Raw genomic sequence first — 19495 nt, 5'->3', positions numbered from 1 at the left:
TCCCTTAGCGCCCGCTAAACCTACCTTTGCGTGTTCCCGCCCAGTTTCTGTGTGCTGACAGTCGTCCTCACCGCACGATAGGGAGGTTGGCAACATCGGGATCCGGCAGCCGTCCACAAACGCCCGAATATCTTTCGCTATCATTGCTATTTCCCCACATGATGAGATATTCTTCATTTTGTCTTCCCCACACTTCCATGGCGGCGTAGTGAGAGCTCCACATCCAACGACCCGCTACTATGGTGCCGCTTCCAGCCTTGTTTCCGCCTGCTGATGGAGGACATCACACTTGGCCTGCGCCCAACTACGTGGATCCGGAGACGAGAGGATGGGGCGCGCCTGCGGGCATTATCTTCATGTGCGTTGTTACGAGTTGTGTTGTGGTGGCGAGGTTGTGGGCGAGGTTTGGGATTAAGAGGACGGCGGGGTGGGATGATTGGCTCATTATCGCCTCTATGGTATGTATCGGAACTCGTTGAATAGTATGAGAAGAGTGCTAATAGTTGTAAAGCCCGGACTCTTAGGATTGACGATATCGACCGTGTTGGCGTTGAGGGTGTATGGGTTTCAACTGCATATTTGGGACCAGACGCCTAGGACGCACATCACCGTGAGACAGGTAAACAACCCCACATTTGAATGCATCTGCTAGGAACAAACAAGACTGATTAAATCAAGATTACAATGGCAATGGAAGTAATTTACATCGGGACGACGACGCTCACGAAGCTCTCTATCCTCATGTTCTACCGACGCATCACATCCTCCGTCCTCAGTCGCCCACTACTTATATGCATCTGGGCCAGCATCGTCTTCGGTACGTCTTCTGTCAGTCTCTCACATACTAACAATCACTAACAATCGAAACCAGTCGCACTCTACGGACCGGCAACTATACTCGCATTGATCTTCACCTGCGACCCCGTCGAAGCCTACTGGTACCGCTTCACCACGTCCTGGCTGCGCACACACGAGTACAAATGCGTCGATGAAGTCATCTACCTCGTCGCCGTCATCTCCATCAGCACCGCCCAAGACTTCCTCGCATGCATGTTGCCCATGTTCGTCGTGTACAAGCTGCGTCTCCCACTTCGGCAGAAAATTGGACTAGCCTGTGTATTCCTCCTGGGTCTTGCGTAAGTGTAGCTTTACGTGCATTGAAAGCGTAGTACCAGTCCTAACACGCGTTCTAGTGTCTGCGCAACCGGCGCCCTCCGAATCCACTACGCCCACCGCCTCCTCTACTACACCAGACTCAACCCCTCGCCCACCTACGACATCACCTGGGAAGCCCTGGGCTCCTGGGTCGCGACCGCCGTCGAAACAAACGTTTCCATCATATGTGCATCCGCGCCTGCGCTGAACGCGTATTTCAAGGGCTGGTTCGGCCTCACCGGATATCAAGAGCGGAGCTTCGGATGGTACGGCAAGACAGCGCGGACTTGGAGCGGGCCCTGCGAGGGGTCGGACAAGACGCTGGCAGACGGCGAGAAGGTCGAGATGCCGTGTCGGAGTTATGGCTCGGCGTCGGTGTCGGGGTGCAGTGAGATGCTGCAGAGGAATGATAGCATTGTGCCGATTCTGAAGGCACGGTGAGAGCAGGGGGAGCTACGATGAGAAAATGAGAGACTCAGGAGAGGAGGGATCGATGGATTGGCGTTCGTGAGGAACACCCCGAATCGCACACTTCAACGACGCATGAGAGCGGCGGAATCATCCTACCTCATACCCACTCATGCTGCGGCTTCTGCCCCCGAGGTCGACATGCGCAACGTCCTGCGTAGAACTCCTACACACAGGGACAATAACACACAACAATGCGAGCATGGGTCACCCGACCGTAATGGCATCACATAGTACCACGACGTTGACGAAATCACGACCACACAACTACATAATAACAACATGAAACACAGAGGAAGGGGATGTTGCACGAAACACGACGCTTTCTTATCGAATAGGGACTTGGAAGGCATACTCACGATAATATACTGGGATGATACTGGTTGTGTTCATGGCGCGGGCTTGCGGGGACTGCTTACTCTTGGCGGGGTATATGGGTATGCAAGGGAACGGGTCATGGTGTTATACCTCGTGGAATAGGGTATCTTGAAGAAAATACAGTGTTAAAATCGTAACTCACAAATGATAATAGTATACATCAGAAGACATACCTTACGGGCCGGAATCATCTTCATGGCCACGCGGATATGGCCGTTATTAAAGAATGGCAATGAAGGCCTACACACTGTCATAAAGATGAACTGGGTATTGCTTCTTCTTCAAATGAGTGTCACAAACACCAGCCCTTTCAATCTCCGCCTTCCCCGCCTCCATCCGCGCCATCATCTGCCCACCTCACATCCGCAGTCGCCGGCACACCATGCGTGGGCCTACTCACTACACCGAAAAAAGAGTCAGTCTACTACACCGCCACATTTCCACCAACATGTTCACATACCTTGTGTATTCAGCGTCGACCCTCCCACCGACCGATCCCTCACCAGCGGAAACTTGCCACTAATCAGCGACTGCCTGCGCCACATCGCAGGCTTGCTAATCAGCGCGCGGGTCCTGAGTGCATCCCCGATATCCTCGATATCCGCGTCGGGCCAATACTTCGGCCCGGACGTGCTGATCGGATACAGCGGCTTGTTATCCGGATGGAACGCGTAGTCCTCGATGCGCGCGGGGGGCCGCGACGAGATGATCGCAATGTCGGATGCAATCTGCGCGCAGTAGAGTTCTAGCGGGAGGTCGTTGACTTCGGTGCCAAAGGGGTTTTCGATCTCGTTGCCGATGGCGGCGTAGCCCAGGATGATGTATGCGGAGATCATGGTGACGGGGATGTTGGCCCAGCCCATGAGCTTGACGAGTTGGAGGGGCAGGGTGATGACGTAGATCCATGTGATTTGGGATATGGCAATGGTGTAGGCGATGGGCAGGGGTGTGTTGAGGATGCGGTCTGCGGTGACGAGAATGTCGTCGAATGTTTGGATGTTGGCGACGGCTTTGCCTTGGATGGCGGCGAGGGGGAAGGTCCCGTTGTCTACAATCTCTTGGACGTATGCGTTCATGTACGCTAGGATCTCGGATGGCCTGGACGTGGGCTCGAAGTCAATGTTTGTGGTATGCTTCAGCTCAGTGAAAGGGGTACGTACAGGTTACCCAGAGGACGCTTCGCTCGCTTAAGTTCTTTTCGAGGATTTGTTTCGGCGATTCTTAGAAGGTATTTGATCTTCGTCCATGTATTGGGTCTAGTGGTTTTTGTCCGCGGCTTGCCTGCATACTTTGCATATGTGTCGAGGTGGTTAACGAGATCGAAAAGATCCTCATACTGCGTATAGGGCTCAAAGCGGACTTTGTGTTTGAGCGCTAAGGCGAACGCCGTAATGAGGTTGAGAAAAGAGACTTTAGCGAGGAGATCCCTCTTCCCATCTTCGCCATCTCTCTCTTTCGCGTGGCACCAGATATTGCGGGCGAGCGTTGCTGATATACCAGTCAAGTTACTCCACACTTTTCGTCCCTCCATGTAACGCTCGTAAGCGGTGGAGCTTCGAAGACTAAGTGAGAAGCCGACGAGGATACCAAGAACGGTCGCTACGACAGGATGGATATTGACTGTGGGGATCAGTATAGCTTCAAGCTGAGAAGTGAGACATAGCTTTACTTTCGTGCACTCTCTGTGAAATTGCCGTAATACCTGCAGACCAAAGACCAATGAGAATTGTGCGAAGAAGAATCTTGGGTGTGACGCTGCCATGCATCCGAAGTGCCCGCGGCCATTTCGAATGTCGTGTGAGATCTCGAGGGCCTATCTGTGTAGAGTCAGCATCGTTTTGTTAATCACACCAATGCACTGACAAAATACTCCTGTAGATTGCGTCTGGCCTTCTTCGCCTCATGAGACGGAGAAATGTCCACATTGTTCACTGCCAGGATAGGGTTTGGTCAGCGATTGTTTGAGGAAATTGAGTTGCTGGTAAGGCACTTCGTATCGGTCGACGTACTGGCATCTTCGAGTGTCTGTGTCATGGCAGCGTTGGCAGCTATGCGAGCTTAATGCGAGGACACATGAGGAGGTCTGCCCCGAGCCTAAGTACTGTTCTCAGTGCGGTCATAGTCACCAATTGACTACCACTATTCTTACCGATGGCCCGGACGAATATGCAAGATGACTTCAACCTGTACGGATAGCAGCGGGAAGAACACGCAGATTTGGTTGAAGTGACCGCGGGATTGTTGATCTATCCGCCCTGATCCGTTGCCAATTGGCCATGCGAAAGCGGAAGTTTGTGCCGCAATAGAGCTCAACAAATTGTATATGCTACATAGTTACAGAGAGCCTACTTCAATTGGGAAGAGGTTTCCAAGATGTCATCTGTCACACCACAACTGTGTTGTGAATAACCTCGTATCCACTTAGACCGCACTGAGGTCCACGAAGTTGCCAGCAGAGAAGGCACGGATTTTCTTCCGCGCGACATCTGCTGACCGCATCACTATGAGCTCAGCTGGCTTCGTGTCCTCGGAGTGAAGAGATTTAAAGGTCCTCCAGTTGCACCACTGGACAAGTTCATGTTCCAGCACCACGGATGCGAAGATAGGCAGCGAGAGGTGTGGCAAGACCAGTAGACCTCGAATGGAACTTCGAATCGAGAAGCGATTAAAGGCGAGCACAATATGGAGTTTGAGAACACTCGCGAGCCAGGGTTAGAGCAGGAGTCGTTCAAATCCAGACCAGACGTTCCGCATATGATCTGTAACTATGCCTATTTGGGCAAAGTTGTTCGGGCCCTTCCGCCAACGTCCTGTGGGCTCACTCGAACATTATCCTGCGATCTGCACTCACTATCTACTTGTGACGCATTGCTACCTTTCAATCTCGAGCATGAATAGCTCCGTTGAGCATCGTACCTGACGAGGTCTTTACGCTTGCGCATAGGTGAGGGAGTCCGCTCACAAGGCAAGCACTGGATCGACGAACCGAGAAAGGGTCTTGCCATGATAGCATACAGCGTCAAGGTATCTAGGAACCTCGTGAAGCGGATTTCACATCCCCGCAACGCCACAAATCATCCAAATGCAATTGCTCCGTCATTTCTGTCTAGTCAACCAACAAGGCGGAATCCGCCCGTATTGGTGCCACACTGAAGTTCTACCGCGATGAAGGAGGCCTAAAACTGGCTTGGTGTATTATTCTTCACTCTATGCTTGGTAACGTCTTTAAGTTTCTGCCCACATCTCTGCAAACGCCCGGAGATACTCCTCACAGCCACATTTTCTTTGGACTTAGGTCCTGGACACATTTGCGTCGAATCTAGGAAAAGACTTGCGACGCGTAAAACTTGTCGGGTATTTCGTGACGCTTTAGACAAGGAGTACTTGGATCAAGTGGAGTACATTTTACAAACGATAGAAGTGTGCAATTGCAGAAAGCTACCATTTGACATTTCTCATACGTCTACAGAATTACACAACACGCAGACCCCCGATGGTCATTAATGCTTTTGTCCTGCGGCACATCGCCGAGGAATTCGAAGCCCTTTGACTGTTGTACACTGTCTCCATATCCCCGCGCTTGTTTTGTAAGATGTGAATCGTATCCTGGAGCCTGATTGTTCACCACCTTTGGTGAGGGAGACGGCGCAACATGCGCGATTTGCGTAGGAACGTGATATGGACCTTCTATGTGATTTTCGTGCAGTGAGCTCACAGGACTAGAATTGCCGGGGCGTTCTCTCGACACAGATAACTCTCCACACGTCGCGCAACTTGTATGTTGGCATGTCCGTTCCGGGCATAAATTTCCTGTCTTATTAGGTATTTTCTCTCCGCACTTGCAACAAAACCAATTGTCAAATTTCTGGTTGGTATAGACTTCGAAAGACATTGATGAAGAGGCTACAAACAGCGGCTTGAGGGTTTCCCGCACGGTGATTGATAATGAGATACTTTGATAGCAGGTATCGTGCTGTAGATAGACTATACAACTGGGCTGACGATTGAACTCGAAGTAAGAGTGAAAGTTACCGTGGTGGTGTTAGCTTATCTATACTTCCAGAGTGACTCCTGCAACATCTCCAGTCACACATGTGTTGGTGAGAGAGTCACGACTAGAGTATACTGACGCATGCCTGCCCAAGTCAGAAGATCAAAATACTCGTACTTATCTTTTCAACTACTAAGACCAACGCGTTTATTAAGATTTCTAGTTATATCGCTTTTACGCGCAAGTCCTACGCGCAGGAGGTGCTGTCGACTCACTGCGTAGTTGCTCACCCGCCATCTGACACCGGACCATGCAGTCAATCTTTTTGAATGAGATTCATAACAAAAAGAATAGTTTTATCCACCAAGCTTCTCCTGCCTTCACTACCACTACACCGTTCCATTGCCTCCCTCCTATCTCTACTGTCCACTTCCACGCACATAAAGCGAGACTCACAAGTCCAATGCTTGCGGTCCACACACCTTTGTTCGCTCACTGTCTGCCTTTACAGGTTCGCCGTCGTTGCAGTGCCGACATTGACAGCATGCCTAGTATGACATCTCGAGAAGAATGTTCGAGGTAGCAGCGTATGTGTATGGGTTTGGGATTGAGTAAGTGGCATTGATAATATTTGCTGATGGAGGCGTTCGCTGCAGGTGATGGAAGGTGCCGGTGAGTCAGGCTCAAGTACCTAAGTACTTGTGCTACTTAGTGACAATCACGCTGTCGTGAGTCGTGGGTTGCGTGGACGTTTTGGCTGCGCGCCGGTCACTGAGTTTCCGCTTGTGAGCTATGTCACGACCAAGAATCACTCAGCCGGACTTCACTTCAAACTTCGAACGCTGGAAAGACACCCACATTCACATTCCAACTCTTCAAAACCCCCAATCGCTCGTCACCTAAACTTGTATACACCTCAAACCCCCTCCATTCACATAACCACACAACACCTCTCCTCATCCTTCCCCCTCTGTACCCTCTTCTCATACTCCCTCTCCCACCCAACACCCTCGTTAACCACCCCTCTACACCCCCTCCCACCTCCACCTCTCCCAGTCATCCCCTGCACCCCCCTTCCCCTTACAGTCCGTCGAACAGCCACTGGCGCCGGCGTATAATGCTCCTCATAATCGGCATACCGACACCTCCAACACGTCCAATGCTTACAATAAGCGCACCTAGTCTGTGGCTCCGAGTTACGGGCGTTGATGGGTTCGCCGCGGTTCGCGGCGGCGCAGGCGCAGCATAGCCAGGACATGATGGGCTCCTTGGATTAGGAGGTTACTGCACGAGTGTGTGCGTTGCTATTGCTGCGAGATATTGATGGTGCAGTGAGCGGGAGTGTTACTCGTGTAGGGACGATTGTTGGGGTAGGTGCTAGTAGAGGTGTTTCGTGAGGAAAGGCTTTTACGTAGATTTAGTGGAGCATCACATAGCTGAATTGGTGGGTGTGGGAATGGAGGGTAGTAGTGCATTCCTACATTGCGAATCTAGTGTTTTCGCTCGTTGTGATATGTTTGGCGAGTGCGAAGTCTGTTCTCGCTGTGAAAGCGCCGCAAGAGAAGTTGAGAGAATGTTCACACTATGACATTGATCTCCTCACCCTTCGCCCAGCTCTCGACGGTCTCTTTCAAGATGTCGCCCAAGTTCTTCAACGTGCGTTGTGAGAACCAAGCTAGATGCGGGGACATGGTGATGTTCAGGTCTTTTGCGTCTTCGGCGAGAAGGGGCGTGTCCTCTGGTCCGTCGAGTGGCTCGACGTGATATACGTCCGTGGCATAGCCTGCGATCTGCTTGTCTTTCAAGGCCTGTGCGACTGCTGCTTCGTCCACAATCCCACCTCGCGCGATGTTTATGATTACGGCGTAGGGATTCATTTGCGCGAGCTCCGCTGTGGAAATGAGATTCATTGTCTCCGGTACGCGGGGCAGCGATAGGACAAGCACGGTCGCTCTTTTGAGGACATGGTCAAACGTCACGCGGTCGCTCGCCAGACTTGGTGTAGGCTCTGCGCCGCCCGGCGAAGACGTTTTTCGCGCAGCCACCAGAACCTTCATGCCCAGAGCGCGCCCCAGTCCCGCAATACGCTGTCCTGTGATGAATCAGTCTACCGCCACATCTGGTCTCCACTGCGGAGCAGACTCCACTGACCTAGACCACCGTATCCGACGACCCCGAGCACTTCCTCCTTGCAAGTCAAGGGGGGCGACCCATCGGGGAGCCGCATGTACTTGTTCAGCGTGCCCTTCTCTCTTCCACTCGGCTCGGGTGTTCCCGAGTCTTGCGGTCGAGCAGCACGGTGCGCCGCCGTGCTGCGAAGTACAAGCTGATGGCATGCTCAGAGACAGCATCGAGGTTCGCACCAGGGCAATTTGTCACGCGTATACCGCGTGCTTTGGCAGCGGCGAGGTCGACAGGGTCGGTGCCTGTGGCTGATATGGCGATGTACTGCAGGTGGGGCGTTATCTCGGGGTGCAGCGTGGCGGCGTCAAGCTTCACCGTAGTCGTAATGAGGATGGTGGCATCGCGGATGCGGTCGTGCAGCTCTTCCCGCGTTGTGCGTTGGTACACAGTGAGCGTGTTGGGGATGTCGAAGCCGTCAGCGGGGAGAGGCTGATGCTGTGACTCCAGGGCTACGATGTGGTGGTGCATGATGACGTGGGGTTCGCAGGAGAGCAAGGGTGCAGCTCGTGCTTAACAGTCCGCAAGCCATGTTTATATTTCATCTACCCTGGCGCATTGCAGTATGCAGTATGCAGTATGCAGGGCGCAGGGCGCGACATTGTGCTCAGGGAAGCAGCGATGCAGATTGATGAGCAGCGTTGAACCAAGCCCGACTCCGCGCTTCCTCCCTCGCGTCTATGCCAGAACACAGAACACCTTACCCCATGCCCATAGTAATAGAAAAGGGAAACTTGGCACGCGACATGGCCAGAGGTCTTCAATGATCACGGAGCGTGCCCCGGCCCACCAGTTGACTACTGTACTCTACTCTTACTTTCAACGCCACCCGTGACAAGCTCGGCCACTCCAATTGGCTTACCACGCACCTGTTAGCACATCGACAAGACATCCCAGGAGGGCGCCATCCCACGAGACTCTCGGCCGGTCGCGCGAAGTGGTTTGGCAGTGAGCAGCACTGGGCCAAAGATGTTCAGGGCAGCATCAGGACAGCATCGGCAATCTCCCAGATTCGGCTTCCCTGCTGCATTTGCAGGCGCAGCCGCATCTGACGGAACCCTGGAGTGGGTTGCGGTACATAAAAGCACCGAACAACGCCCGGTGATCCATTCAACGCGTAGCGGGCTGCCAAGGGCGGTCTGTCCGTTCGAGAAGAGATAGGCGTCGGCAAACTCTGGTAGCCCTATGCTCTTCCCAGCCTAGCGGACCCAGTGCAGGCGACGCCAACGCTATCTGACGTGCCTTCAAAGGTCGTGCCCCGTCCAGAGTCCATGTCGCAGAGCTCTCCGCGACTATCAACATCCATCCTTTGCGATATCCACGGCCACGACGGCAGCAGCAGCAGCAGCAGCAAGCCCCTCATGTCCGACTACCGTTATGGCACGCAGTCTGATGCGTATGCCGCTGAACACGACATCCACCAGCGCACCGTTCCCGAGAAGAACCGCAAGACGAGCTTGGGCAACAAGTTCTCTGCCGATGATGGCGCTCCCAACGATGCCGACGACCTTCTGCAGGCTATGGGCTACAAGTCTGAGCTGGTGCGATCACGATCAACCTTCCAGGTTGCTTTCATGTCTTTCGTCCTAGCCTCGGTTCCTTACGGTCTAGCAACCACTCTATTCTACCCCATCGCCTGTGCAGGGCCTGTCGGTATCATTTGGGGATGGCTGGGCGTGTCCCTCATCATTCTCTGCGTAGCGGCTTCGCTAGGAGAGATCACGAGCATCTACCCCACCAGTGGCGGTGTCTACTACCAGACTTTCATGCTGGCGCCACCATCCTACCGCAGAATCGCCTCGTGGATCTGTGGTTGGGCCTTTGTAGTCGGAAACATTACTATCACGCTGGCTGTCAACTTCGCTACTGCTCTTTTCCTTGGTGCCTGCATCAACGTCTTCGAGTCAGCACCTGGCGTTGGCATCTTCGAGGGTACCAACTGGCAGGTCTATCTGATCTTTCTCGCCATTACGCTTCTGTGCAATTTGGTATCCGCCCTAGGTAACCGTTGGCTGCCATGGCTTGATGTGAGATCCCCTCGCTAAAATTGCCGTACGTGTTACTCATCAAGGACAGACTTTTGCTATTTTCTGGACCTTTGCTGGTGTGCTTGCCATTATCGTATCCATCCTTGCCATTGCGAAAAACGGCCGACACAACGCCAAATACGTCTTCACCGAATTTGACCCCTCCAACTCTGGATGGGTCCCTGGATGGTCTTTCTGTGTCGGATTGCTTCATGCAGCCTATGCGACTTCCTCGACGGGAATGATCATCTCGTGAGCATGCCTCTTCTTTTTTCCAAAGCGACTTCAGCCTTGCCCAAGCAATTCTCCCAAGCAACACTCCTATGCGACAAGATCTCAAACCAGAGCAACCACTCCCCAGTGCGACTAAAGCTGTGTTTTGCGCGGTAAAATTAACATCAACTTTGTCCAAAGGCTAACGTGAGTGTAGGATGTGTGAAGAGGTAGAGCACCCCGCTACCCAGGTACCGAAGGCACTCGTCGGTACAGTTGCACTCAACACTGTCATGGGTCTTGTTTTCTTGATCCCGCTCGTATTCGTCCTCCCGAACCAGGCCGATCTGTACGGCCTGCTCTCTGGTCAGCCAGTACCCACGATCATCAAGGAGGCCGTTGGTAGTTCCGGTGGAGCAATCGGCCTGCTTATTCCTCTCCTTGTGCTTGGTCTCATCTGCGGTATTGGATGCACCACCGCGGCATCTCGTGCCACCTGGGCCTTTTCCCGTGACGGTGCCATCCCTGGCTTCAAGTGGTGGAGGGTTGTCAACGTCAAGCTCGATGTGCCTCTCAATGCCATGATGCTCAGCATGGCTGTCCAGCTTATCCTCGGTCTCATCTACTTTGGAGCCCCCGTCGCCTTCAATGCCTTCTCTGGCGTTGGTGTCATCTGCCTCACGTTGAGCTACGCCATGCCAATTCTCATCTCCCTGGCCAGAGGCCGCTCGCAGGTCAAGGACGGTGCCTTCCACCTTGGCGCTCTTGGCACCTTCTGCAACGTTGTTGCTCTTGGTAAGTTTAGTCTTGGATCGCCCGCAATTCATCACGCTGACATGCGATAGCCTGGTCTGCTCTCGCGATCCCGCTTTTCTCTATGCCGACGGTGCTTCCCGTCACGGCTCAAAGTATGAACTACGCTTCGGTGGTGTTTGCTGGATTCTTCGTCATTGCTACTCTTTGGTACTATGCATGGGGACGTAAGAACTACGAAGGTCCTCCGACGCACGAGGACGCTGTCTTGGAGGCCAGGAGGGCTAGCATGGTCAGCAGCCGCAGCAAATAAGCAGTTTTGTGACCGTGTTCGACGAGAAGCGCGCGGTGCAGGGACGTGTACAAAATCTCTGGCCCAAGTCTGAGCACCTGGCTACAATACATATTCTAATTCATTTTTCTTCTTGAGCTTCGTGGTCAAAACTTGAGAGACGGCTGTTTCTGTGGCCGATATTCCATTCTGCGATAGTCTATCACAGCTCTTCCGTTCACACATGCGGATTCTGTCGAGCCAGTAGCGGTCACGTGATGTGCGGACGATGAAACCCTGACCAGCGGAGGACCTCCAGGCTCGCCAAGCGTCACAGGCATCATCGCAAACATCGCGACTCCATCTCTCGCGCGCGCGCATCTCCCACACGATAATCCCACACCGCCACCGACGCAGCACCCTGTAGTGCTGAGCTTTGTCGGGCTTCGCGCATCTTTGCGCTTGCCCTGTTCCGTTTGGTTTTTGACCGCTGCGGTTCTAGTTCCCCCAGAGCGCGACTTCTCCACCGCCCCGCAGGAGCAGCGAACCACTTTCGACCACGGCCAACATGTCAGGCCCAGTTGCAACCGCCCGCCCTGTGCAGGCTCTTCGTCTGCGCCGTGAATCGCAGAGACCTGGCGTTGCACGTGCGGCCACGAGACCAAGCAACATGGAGGACGAGAGCGCGAAGGCTGACCCCAGGCGCTATGGTATGCGACCACGGACGGCACGCCCGACAATGGATGGCATTGCTAACGCGTGCGACAGTCTACACCCAGGAAGAGATTCTGGCGCGGCACAAGGGCAAGCCGCCGTCGCTGCGCATCTTCCTGCACCCGAAGCACTTTCGCATCAACGACTCGGCCGACATGCTCGACTACTCCTCGCCCATGCGCGAGATACTCGAGCACGTGAAGACGAGGACCATCCCCCACAACATGGCCGAGGACTTCTATGCCGCCGACATCCCCTTCTACGACAATTGCCTGATCGTCGAGCTGCACGACTTTCGCTCGAGCGGCGTGAAGCCCAGAGACGACACAAACAGCCTGGGCGAGAGCGGCAAGAGCGCCTTCTCCATACACAACTACAACAGCTTCATCACCCCCTCGCCGCACGCCCCCTATCCGACCAACAAGGCCGACGCAAAGGCCAGCCAGACCGAAGCGCAGGCCAAAGATGCTGCTGTCAAGGAGGACAAGGAAAACATGCCCGCCCCAAACCAGAACGGCGTGTCCCAGAAACAGGCTGTCAAACCGCGCATCTGGACGAGAGTGCTCTTCCCAACCCCGCAGTCCCACCTGGCCGATATCCAGTTGCTTGCGACTACGCCAATGCCTGATGCCGCTACGCTCAAGAGAATGCAAGCCGCAGGAAGAGCGGGAGCCATGCCGCCGACCCCCATGACTGCGGTCCCCCCAACGCCGACCTTCTCGAACGGACCCAGCCCGAAGCGCCAGAAGATGGTTCTTGACGACAGTAACGTCCATGAGTTCGAATCTGAGCTGTATAATGCCACCTGTCCAAAGCTGCATCTCGAGCCGACCAAGAGCTTTGCCGAATCACTGGCGCTCATGGAAGCCATTACGCATCCGAACAACAAGAACGATGCGCCAGTGCGAAAGACTCGGAAGCGCACGACGGCCGAATTGCAGGCCGACGAGGCCGAGGCTGCCGCGACGCAGCGCTTCATGCTTGCTGGTGACGAACAGCAGGCGAACATGGCCACCACTGCAACGGGAGGTGACGAGGGTGCCGTGCGAGCCAACAACACACAAAACTTTTCTCGTCTGAAGACGCTTGCTACTATCAAAGCTAATCACGAAGAGGCGGACCGGCGCAAGAAGGAAGAGGACGCCCGCATAGCTCAAGCCAAGAGGCAAGCACAAATCGAAGCAGAAGCCCAGAAGAGAAGGGATTTGGAAACGAATCGACAGCAAGCCGAGAATCAGGAGAGACAGCAACTTCTCTTGCGCCAACAAGCAGCCCAGCAGCAGGCACTTCAACAGAACCAGCTCCAGCAAAACGAAGCCCTTCGCGCAGCCACCCAAGCCCAACAAATGGCGAATACCACCGCTGCACAATTGTCCCAAACACCGCAATCAGCTACTCAACCACAATTTCCGCCTGTTGTTCAAAACGGGACGCCCATGGCTTCCGCTGCCTCTCCGCGTGTTGGTCTCCAGGCTTCCCACGCCATGGGCGGCACACCCATGGTCGCAACCGCATCGAATCACACCATTGCTAGTCCTGCTCGTCCACCTTCTGTTGTGTCACACCAGCAGATGGCGCGCTCTGCCAGCCAACAGCAGAACATGAGTAGGACAGGCACGCCACAGATGGTTCAAGGGACACCTGTGATGAATGCTGCCATGCCGAACCGCAACATGACGCCAACTCCTGCTCGCATGAGCCAGGGCAGCCCGCCAATGGCCATGTCGGGTGGCACTCCGCTCATGATGCATACTCCTCAACCCGCTAGTCAGAACATGACGCCAGAACAAATGCAACAGATGCAGAACCAGCATTTGATGCAGCAGCAAATGCTCCAGCAACAACGCATGCAGCAGGCCGGCGGTTCTCCTAGTATCCAGCAGCAGCTACAGAACCTTGCCGTGCAGAAAGCTCAGACGCAGATTACACAGCAGGGTGTACCCGCGGGACAAAACGCACACCAGTACCAGCAGGCTCTAGCCCGCCGCTTCTTCCAACAAATGCAGCAACAACAGCAGCAGCAACAGCAGCAACGAGCTATGCAGAACATGTCCCCACAAGGCAGCCAACAGGGCGCAAACCCCACGAACATGAACCTCCAACAGCTACGTCATCACCACCAACAGCGCAAGATGGCACTCCTCGCCCAATACGGACAACAGCAAAACATTCCCCAGCCAGAACTCGTTCGCCTTCGCCAACTCGAACAAGCCATCATGTCCCGCTCGCAAGCCGAACAACAAGCCAGTCAAATGCAGCTCATGAACAACGGCATGTCCACACCCATGCAACAGCAAATGCAACAGCAAATGTCCAACATGCCCAACATGCCCAACGGTGCCCAGCCCACAAACCCCATCCAAATGCAAGCCTACCAGCAAATGCTGCAACAGCAACGCGCCCAGCAGGCCCGCAGCCAGCAAATCATGGCTATGCGCCAACAGGCGATGCAACAAGGCGGCCAATTACCCCAGGGCATGATGGGAATGAACGGCATGCAGGGAATGAATGGCGGCCAGGGCATGCAGGGAATGAATGGAGGCCAAGGCATGCAGGGTATGAATGGAGGCCAGGGCATGCAGGGCATGAATGGCATGAACATGCAGCAAATACAGCAGATGCAGCAATTGCAGGGCATGAACATGAATCAGATGAATCAGCAGCAGGTGCAGCAGATGATGATGATGCGGCAGGCGCAACAGCAGGCACAACAGCAGGCGCAGCAGCGCATGGGTCAGCAGGGCGGCGATATGAACTGGAATGGCTGATATTGAGGTTTCGCGTCTTGTTTTGCTGCTTGGTGTTCCGTCCTCCTGCTGGGAGTTTTGTGGACAAAAAAGTTCCTTTCATTTTGATGATACCCACGGTTGCATATTAGGCTAAGGGGGACGGGAAATCTACATACATGTATGGACGTATGGCTGTACGAATACACTCAAGAGCCTGTTGTACTACGAAGATTTATCAATTACATACCACCTGTTCATTGTGCTGCATAGCTCTGTCTGTGATTCCTTAATGCTGCTCCCCAACATCATCTGGCGCGATATGCTTGTCCACATCCAAACTATCCCTCTTCTCCTTCTCCCCCGCCGGCGCCGCCCAATTTGGAAATCTGAACGCAACATTCTGCGCCCCTATCCCTATCTGCATCGTCCGACGAACCTTGTCGTCCAAGTGCTGCGCTACCAAAACCCTCGTCTCGACAAAAGGATCGTGCTCACCACTTATTTCGGAATCCCCATCCTGACCCTCATACACCGCGCCCCTCCTGCCCATCGCCAACGGACTCTCAGGACTAAACGGACGCATGGGAATCGGTGAGTGCACTCTGGCGCTCTCCTCCTCCTCCTCAGACTTCGCTCCACGCGCCAGTGCCCCCTCCGCCTCTTCCGAAGCCGCGCCGTCGAACAACTTCGCCATGGGATTCTTCGCCCTCACAAAGACGGATTTGCGACTACTTTCGATGGGCTGGCGCTTCGACCCAACACGCAGGAATGTTTTGAAATCGCCGCTCCTACGCCTTTCACTCAGCGGCGAAACAGGCGGCGAGTCGCGCGCAGGCCGCTGCCAAGTTTTCAGTCTGGCAGACGACGTCAGGGTTGGGCTTGGATCCAGTGCTGGAGCTGCTGCATCTTCGGGCACCGGATCCGGGGCGGTCAAATCCGCGTCGAAATCGATCCACGGCGCGACGTCGCGGATGTTGGACTGCGTGCTTGCGACCGTCGCGCCTGTGTGGCCACTTGCGATCGAGGCGTTGCTAGGTGACGGGGGTTTATAGCCCGGGACGAGCAGCCCACTCTCTTTACGTGGCGAAAGGGCGAAGTAATCCGTTTCTGTTGTGCGGTGGGAGGCTGGTGTTGGGACGTCACTCGTGCGTCGAATTTCAGAGATGTCTTCGAAGTGGGCTTGCTTGGACGTAGCTGAGCGTTGCAAAAGGCCTTTGTACAGGATCTTGGGCGCGGCAGGGCCAGGCAGCAAAGGACTGATGGGCGAGGGGATTGCTGGGGCGGCTTTAGTAGCAAGTTGAAGAGGGCTGGTGCTGAAGTCTGTTCTCAGGTCGGCGTTGCGCTTGTCGTCGCGGTGGAGTTTACGGAGGCGCTTATACTCTGTGTAGTCGTCGACTTCGGTGGCTGTGGGCCGGCAGGTGACTTCGGAGAAGGGAACTGGGTCGGTACGCTCGAAGCGGATTTCGAAGAGGATGTCGCCTTCTTTCCATTGGCCGGCGGTGTCACTTGCTTTTGCCTGGCGTATTGACCAGCCTCTGATGGAGAAGCTAGGCAGTGTTAGTGACACCGCTGATACAGTATGGATGTGCTCTCACAGGCCCTCATATCTGACACCCGCTTTGGGGCCCCAGACGCTGTTCATGCTGTGGCTGCGTAGTACTCGAATTGGGTCTCGGCTTCGTGGAGTCGCTGCTGTTAGGCGGAACCTTCCCTTATCGTGTTGAGAGGTGCGGTAAGTAAACGTTTCTCCATGAGAAGCTTCGACTTCGCCCGTATCTTTCAGTACGAGAGCATATGCACCATACTTGTCGAATGTGGTGCCACCTTCGACAGCCTCAAGCCCAATGATGCCTGCGTGGTGTGCGAAGAGTGTGCTGATCCACCAACTGGTAGACACGATCAGCAAAGACTTGATGCTCACGTGGATGCGACTTACTCTCCAGGTCGGAAGCCGAGGTCACCCAACCTGTGGGAGACCTTCGGATGCAGTCTCTCGGGGCATTGTTCCGACCAACGCTTGAGTAGTGCCTGCTCGCTGAGGTCAGTCTAGCAAACGAAGGTGAGACTTGTGATCTTACTTCTCTCGAGTACTCAGTCGGACCAGCAATGCCCTCAAGCCGCCCCCCTCGCCCATACATAAACGGATGCAGGCTCTTCAACGACCCGAACTTTTCCGTCCATATGGCAATAATTTTGTCGCAGTCGTCACACAGCCGGCCAGGCCAGCGAGTAGCCACGCCCGCAATGTCTTGAACAGCGAAGTGAATGCCGGTGGCGCGGATGTCCAATGCCGTAATGTCTGTAGCGAGGCGGAGAGCGATAAATGTCTCGTGCAAGATGAGGACGTCATCAGGCCGCAGGATGTTGGGGCCTTCACGAGCCACGAGCAGATCGAGCTCATCACGGACCCACCTGGCGAGAGCCTTCAGCCTAGGTCGTGTGAGATTGGCCACTGGTGGACTGGAGGGGTACATGGTGGCTCCAATTAGTCACTGTCATGTACCAAACGGAACAAACGGTATGAGACGATGAGGTTGGTTGGGAAAGGTAAGAGGTCACACAGGTGGCGCGATATGCACTGCACCGATGATCCTTCTTCGAGGACGTAAAAACATATTGCACTGGGCAGTGGCTGGGGGTGAATCGGAAAGCGTGGTGGGAGTGATGCCGCGAAAAGAAGTGGGATGCTATTGCTTTCCGCCCACAGGTTGCGCTTGCTTGTCCGAGCTCAAAACGTAGCACAGTACCTTGTTGTTGGCGTCACTCAGGCTTTACTGGTCTTGCGCTTTTTCTTCTTCCTCTTCTTCTTCTCACCTCCGGTAACCGTTTGCTGTGCCTTGTCCACCTCCATAGCCTCACCAACGTCGCTAAAGCCTTCCCACTCATCGGCCTCTGCATTAGCTTCTTCAGCAGCAGGTTCAGACTGTTCGCTGTCCTCGCAGACAAAAGCGGCAACGAAGAAGCCCATTGTGCCCTCATCAGTCCCTTTGTCGCATCGAATGCAAGCCTCCAGCACGTCTTGCTTTTGCGCCTCATCCACATCACGATTAAGCTTGCCGTCTTCCCACACTCCTCTTCTGTTCCATTTCTTCATGCCCTCGACTTGGCGTTCTCTTTTCAAAATCTTCCAGCCTCGCTTATTGGCAATGGACGAAGCCAGTGCCTGGAACACTACGCCTTCATTTTCTTCGAAATGAATTGAGCAGGTCGAGTAGGTGATTTTATGTGCCGAAGCAAAGCGCATAGCGTGCGTCAAGATGTGGAGTTGGAAGTTTGATAACGTGTCGAGGCGTTCGGTGAGCTTGTCCTCTGCGGGCGTTTCTTCTGGCGTCGTCGCATCGTCTAGGTCCACAGCCAACGTTGCAGGCTCGGCGACATTGCTCTTCTCGTCATCCCTCTTTCGCTTCTTGCCTTTGCTCGTCTTCTGAGAGCCCGCGGCGATAGGATTTGACACTGGCAGGTGTATCTTTATTCCGTCATCACGGCCAACGATACCCGTCCCTGAGCAGCTGGGGTCAAGCACGATAGCTCCGACATTGGAAAACTCATTGGAGTGGGGCTTGGCGGCTAGAAAGTCACTGGCACCTTTGATGGAGACAATGCTATCAGCTGAGGCAAGCTTCACCATCTTCTGTAGTGTAGTAGTCCGCTTTTCATCGCGCTCGAATGCTACGACCTTTTGACCTTCACCCGAGGCGTTTAGACTCGATACTATGGCTGCTAGATGCGTTGTCTTGTTTCCAGGTGCAGCGCAGCCGTCTATGACGTCTCCGTCGTCGGCTGAAAGGTCAAGGAGGTAGGCAGGGAAACAGGATGCCTTGTCTTGGAAGATGATGTGCCCCTTCGCGTACGCTTCGTTGCGACCTAGGTTGATCCTCGATGGAAGAGCCAGCAGATTCGGGATATTCGGGTCTTCATAGTATACTTTCGTCGATCCTCGTGCTGCCAGCACTTCCGCTAAGCTATCCGCTTTCTTGAACCCAGAAAATGTGGTTCTGAGTTGATCCTCCAAAGTCGTCTTGATTGTATTCACTCGAACCCATCGCGGGTGTCGGTTCGCCTTCTGATCATCGTCATCGTCCTCGAGCTCGCCATTGCTGACGGCTTCCTTGAACGCAGCCAGTGTAGCATGGCCATGCCGTATTCGTGCTTTGGTGAATTCGGCGCTTAGGCGAGCTTTGTGTCTGGTGATTGCGAGTTTAAGAACATGGTTTGCAGCCGCAGCGACGCCACCTTTTGCGACGAGGAGGTCATGGGTGAGGAGAAGCGCGAGGATTGGCGTGAGCTGAGAAACTGTTAGTCATCCTTTAAACACAATGCGCGCAGTAACTATAGGAATCCCTGAGAGCATCTTTATGTGTGATTTGCGTACCTTCTTTTCCTCCGCCAACACTCCAGTCTTCTCAATGACATCCTTCAACACCACGGACCATTTCGACGCTTCGGCGATGAGCGCGAAAATCTGCCCAGGCGAACTTTTGAGGTCTTTCTTCGTGAAGAGGCGCGACTTGAGGGATCCACCAGTATTTTCGGCGTTCGCAAGAATTGCGGCTGCCTCGTAGTAGAGAGACATTGCAGCTGCATACTGGAGCTGAATAATTTCTTGGACTCAGTT

General features: G+C 54.2%; 9 protein-coding genes across 9 annotated transcripts; 4 read left to right on the top strand and 5 right to left on the bottom strand.

Moving 5' to 3' along the window:
- Positions 1 to 239: 239 nt before the first annotated feature.
- Positions 240 to 652, top strand: SNOG_02370 (hypothetical protein; the record flags this gene model as incomplete). Its single annotated transcript, XM_001792925.1, has 2 exons — positions 240 to 458; positions 512 to 652. 2 exons carry the CDS (start codon positions 240 to 242, stop codon positions 650 to 652), a joined length of 360 nt encoding a protein of 119 aa, XP_001792977.1.
- A 32-nt stretch (positions 653 to 684) lies between these two features.
- SNOG_02369 (hypothetical protein) lies at positions 685 to 2138 on the top strand (the record flags this gene model as incomplete). Its single annotated transcript, XM_001792924.1, has 3 exons — positions 685 to 817; positions 872 to 1136; positions 1194 to 2138. The coding sequence occupies 3 exons, from the start codon at positions 685 to 687 to the stop codon at positions 1594 to 1596; spliced, it is 801 nt and encodes a 266-aa protein (XP_001792976.1). The 3' UTR covers positions 1597 to 2138.
- A 315-nt stretch (positions 2139 to 2453) lies between these two features.
- Positions 2454 to 4035, bottom strand: SNOG_02368 (hypothetical protein; the record flags this gene model as incomplete). The annotated part of the gene is made up of 5 exons (XM_001792923.1): positions 2454 to 3099; positions 3291 to 3646; positions 3704 to 3814; positions 3853 to 3932; positions 4011 to 4035. 5 exons carry the CDS (start codon positions 4033 to 4035, stop codon positions 2454 to 2456), a joined length of 1218 nt encoding a protein of 405 aa, XP_001792975.1.
- A 387-nt stretch (positions 4036 to 4422) lies between these two features.
- On the bottom strand, positions 4423 to 5006 carry SNOG_02367 (hypothetical protein; the record flags this gene model as incomplete). The annotated part of the gene is made up of 2 exons (XM_001792922.1): positions 4423 to 4648; positions 4918 to 5006. 2 exons carry the CDS (start codon positions 5004 to 5006, stop codon positions 4423 to 4425), a joined length of 315 nt encoding a protein of 104 aa, XP_001792974.1.
- Positions 5007 to 6923: 1917 nt separating this feature from the next.
- SNOG_02366 (hypothetical protein) lies at positions 6924 to 7250 on the bottom strand (the record flags this gene model as incomplete). Its single annotated transcript, XM_001792921.1, has 2 exons — positions 6924 to 7137; positions 7171 to 7250. The coding sequence occupies 2 exons, from the start codon at positions 7248 to 7250 to the stop codon at positions 6924 to 6926; spliced, it is 294 nt and encodes a 97-aa protein (XP_001792973.1).
- A 200-nt stretch (positions 7251 to 7450) lies between these two features.
- SNOG_02365 (hypothetical protein) lies at positions 7451 to 8768 on the bottom strand. The gene is made up of 2 exons (XM_001792920.1): positions 8144 to 8768; positions 7451 to 8084 (listed from the first exon to the last, which is right to left on the bottom strand). The coding sequence occupies exons 1-2, from the start codon at positions 8217 to 8219 to the stop codon at positions 7570 to 7572; spliced, it is 591 nt and encodes a 196-aa protein (XP_001792972.1). The 5' UTR covers positions 8220 to 8768; the 3' UTR covers positions 7451 to 7569.
- A 676-nt stretch (positions 8769 to 9444) lies between these two features.
- Positions 9445 to 11595, top strand: SNOG_02364 (hypothetical protein; the record flags this gene model as incomplete). Its single annotated transcript, XM_001792919.1, has 4 exons — positions 9445 to 10200; positions 10250 to 10389; positions 10631 to 11208; positions 11259 to 11595. 4 exons carry the CDS (start codon positions 9445 to 9447, stop codon positions 11477 to 11479), a joined length of 1695 nt encoding a protein of 564 aa, XP_001792971.1. The 3' UTR covers positions 11480 to 11595.
- Positions 11596 to 12005: 410 nt separating this feature from the next.
- Positions 12006 to 14919, top strand: SNOG_02363 (hypothetical protein; the record flags this gene model as incomplete). Its single annotated transcript, XM_001792918.1, has 2 exons — positions 12006 to 12147; positions 12206 to 14919. The coding sequence occupies 2 exons, from the start codon at positions 12006 to 12008 to the stop codon at positions 14917 to 14919; spliced, it is 2856 nt and encodes a 951-aa protein (XP_001792970.1).
- A 247-nt stretch (positions 14920 to 15166) lies between these two features.
- Positions 15167 to 19453, bottom strand: SNOG_02362 (hypothetical protein; the record flags this gene model as incomplete). The annotated part of the gene is made up of 7 exons (XM_001792917.1): positions 15167 to 16427; positions 16476 to 16529; positions 16686 to 16766; positions 16817 to 16926; positions 16959 to 17332; positions 17656 to 19165; positions 19253 to 19453. The coding sequence occupies 7 exons, from the start codon at positions 19451 to 19453 to the stop codon at positions 15167 to 15169; spliced, it is 3591 nt and encodes a 1196-aa protein (XP_001792969.1).
- Between the last annotated feature and the right edge of the window lie 42 nt (positions 19454 to 19495).

This window comes from Parastagonospora nodorum, assembly GCF_000146915.1.
Source record: "Parastagonospora nodorum SN15 chromosome Unknown scaffold_3, whole genome shotgun sequence".
NCBI classification, from domain to species: Eukaryota; Fungi; Ascomycota; class Dothideomycetes; order Pleosporales; family Phaeosphaeriaceae; genus Parastagonospora; species Parastagonospora nodorum.
The sequence above is the reverse complement of the archived record's forward strand: the minus strand, read 5'-3'. Positions and strand labels throughout refer to the sequence as shown.

Coding starts and splice junctions, on each gene's coding strand:
- SNOG_02365 (XM_001792920.1), bottom strand. CDS start 8,219: ATGCGGCTCCCCGATGGGTCGCCCCCCTTGACTTGCAAGGAGGAAGTG. Junction 8,085..8,143: donor CGTCGGATACGGTGGTCTAG/GTCAGTGGAGTC, acceptor GATTCATCACAG/GACAGCGTATTGCGGGACTG.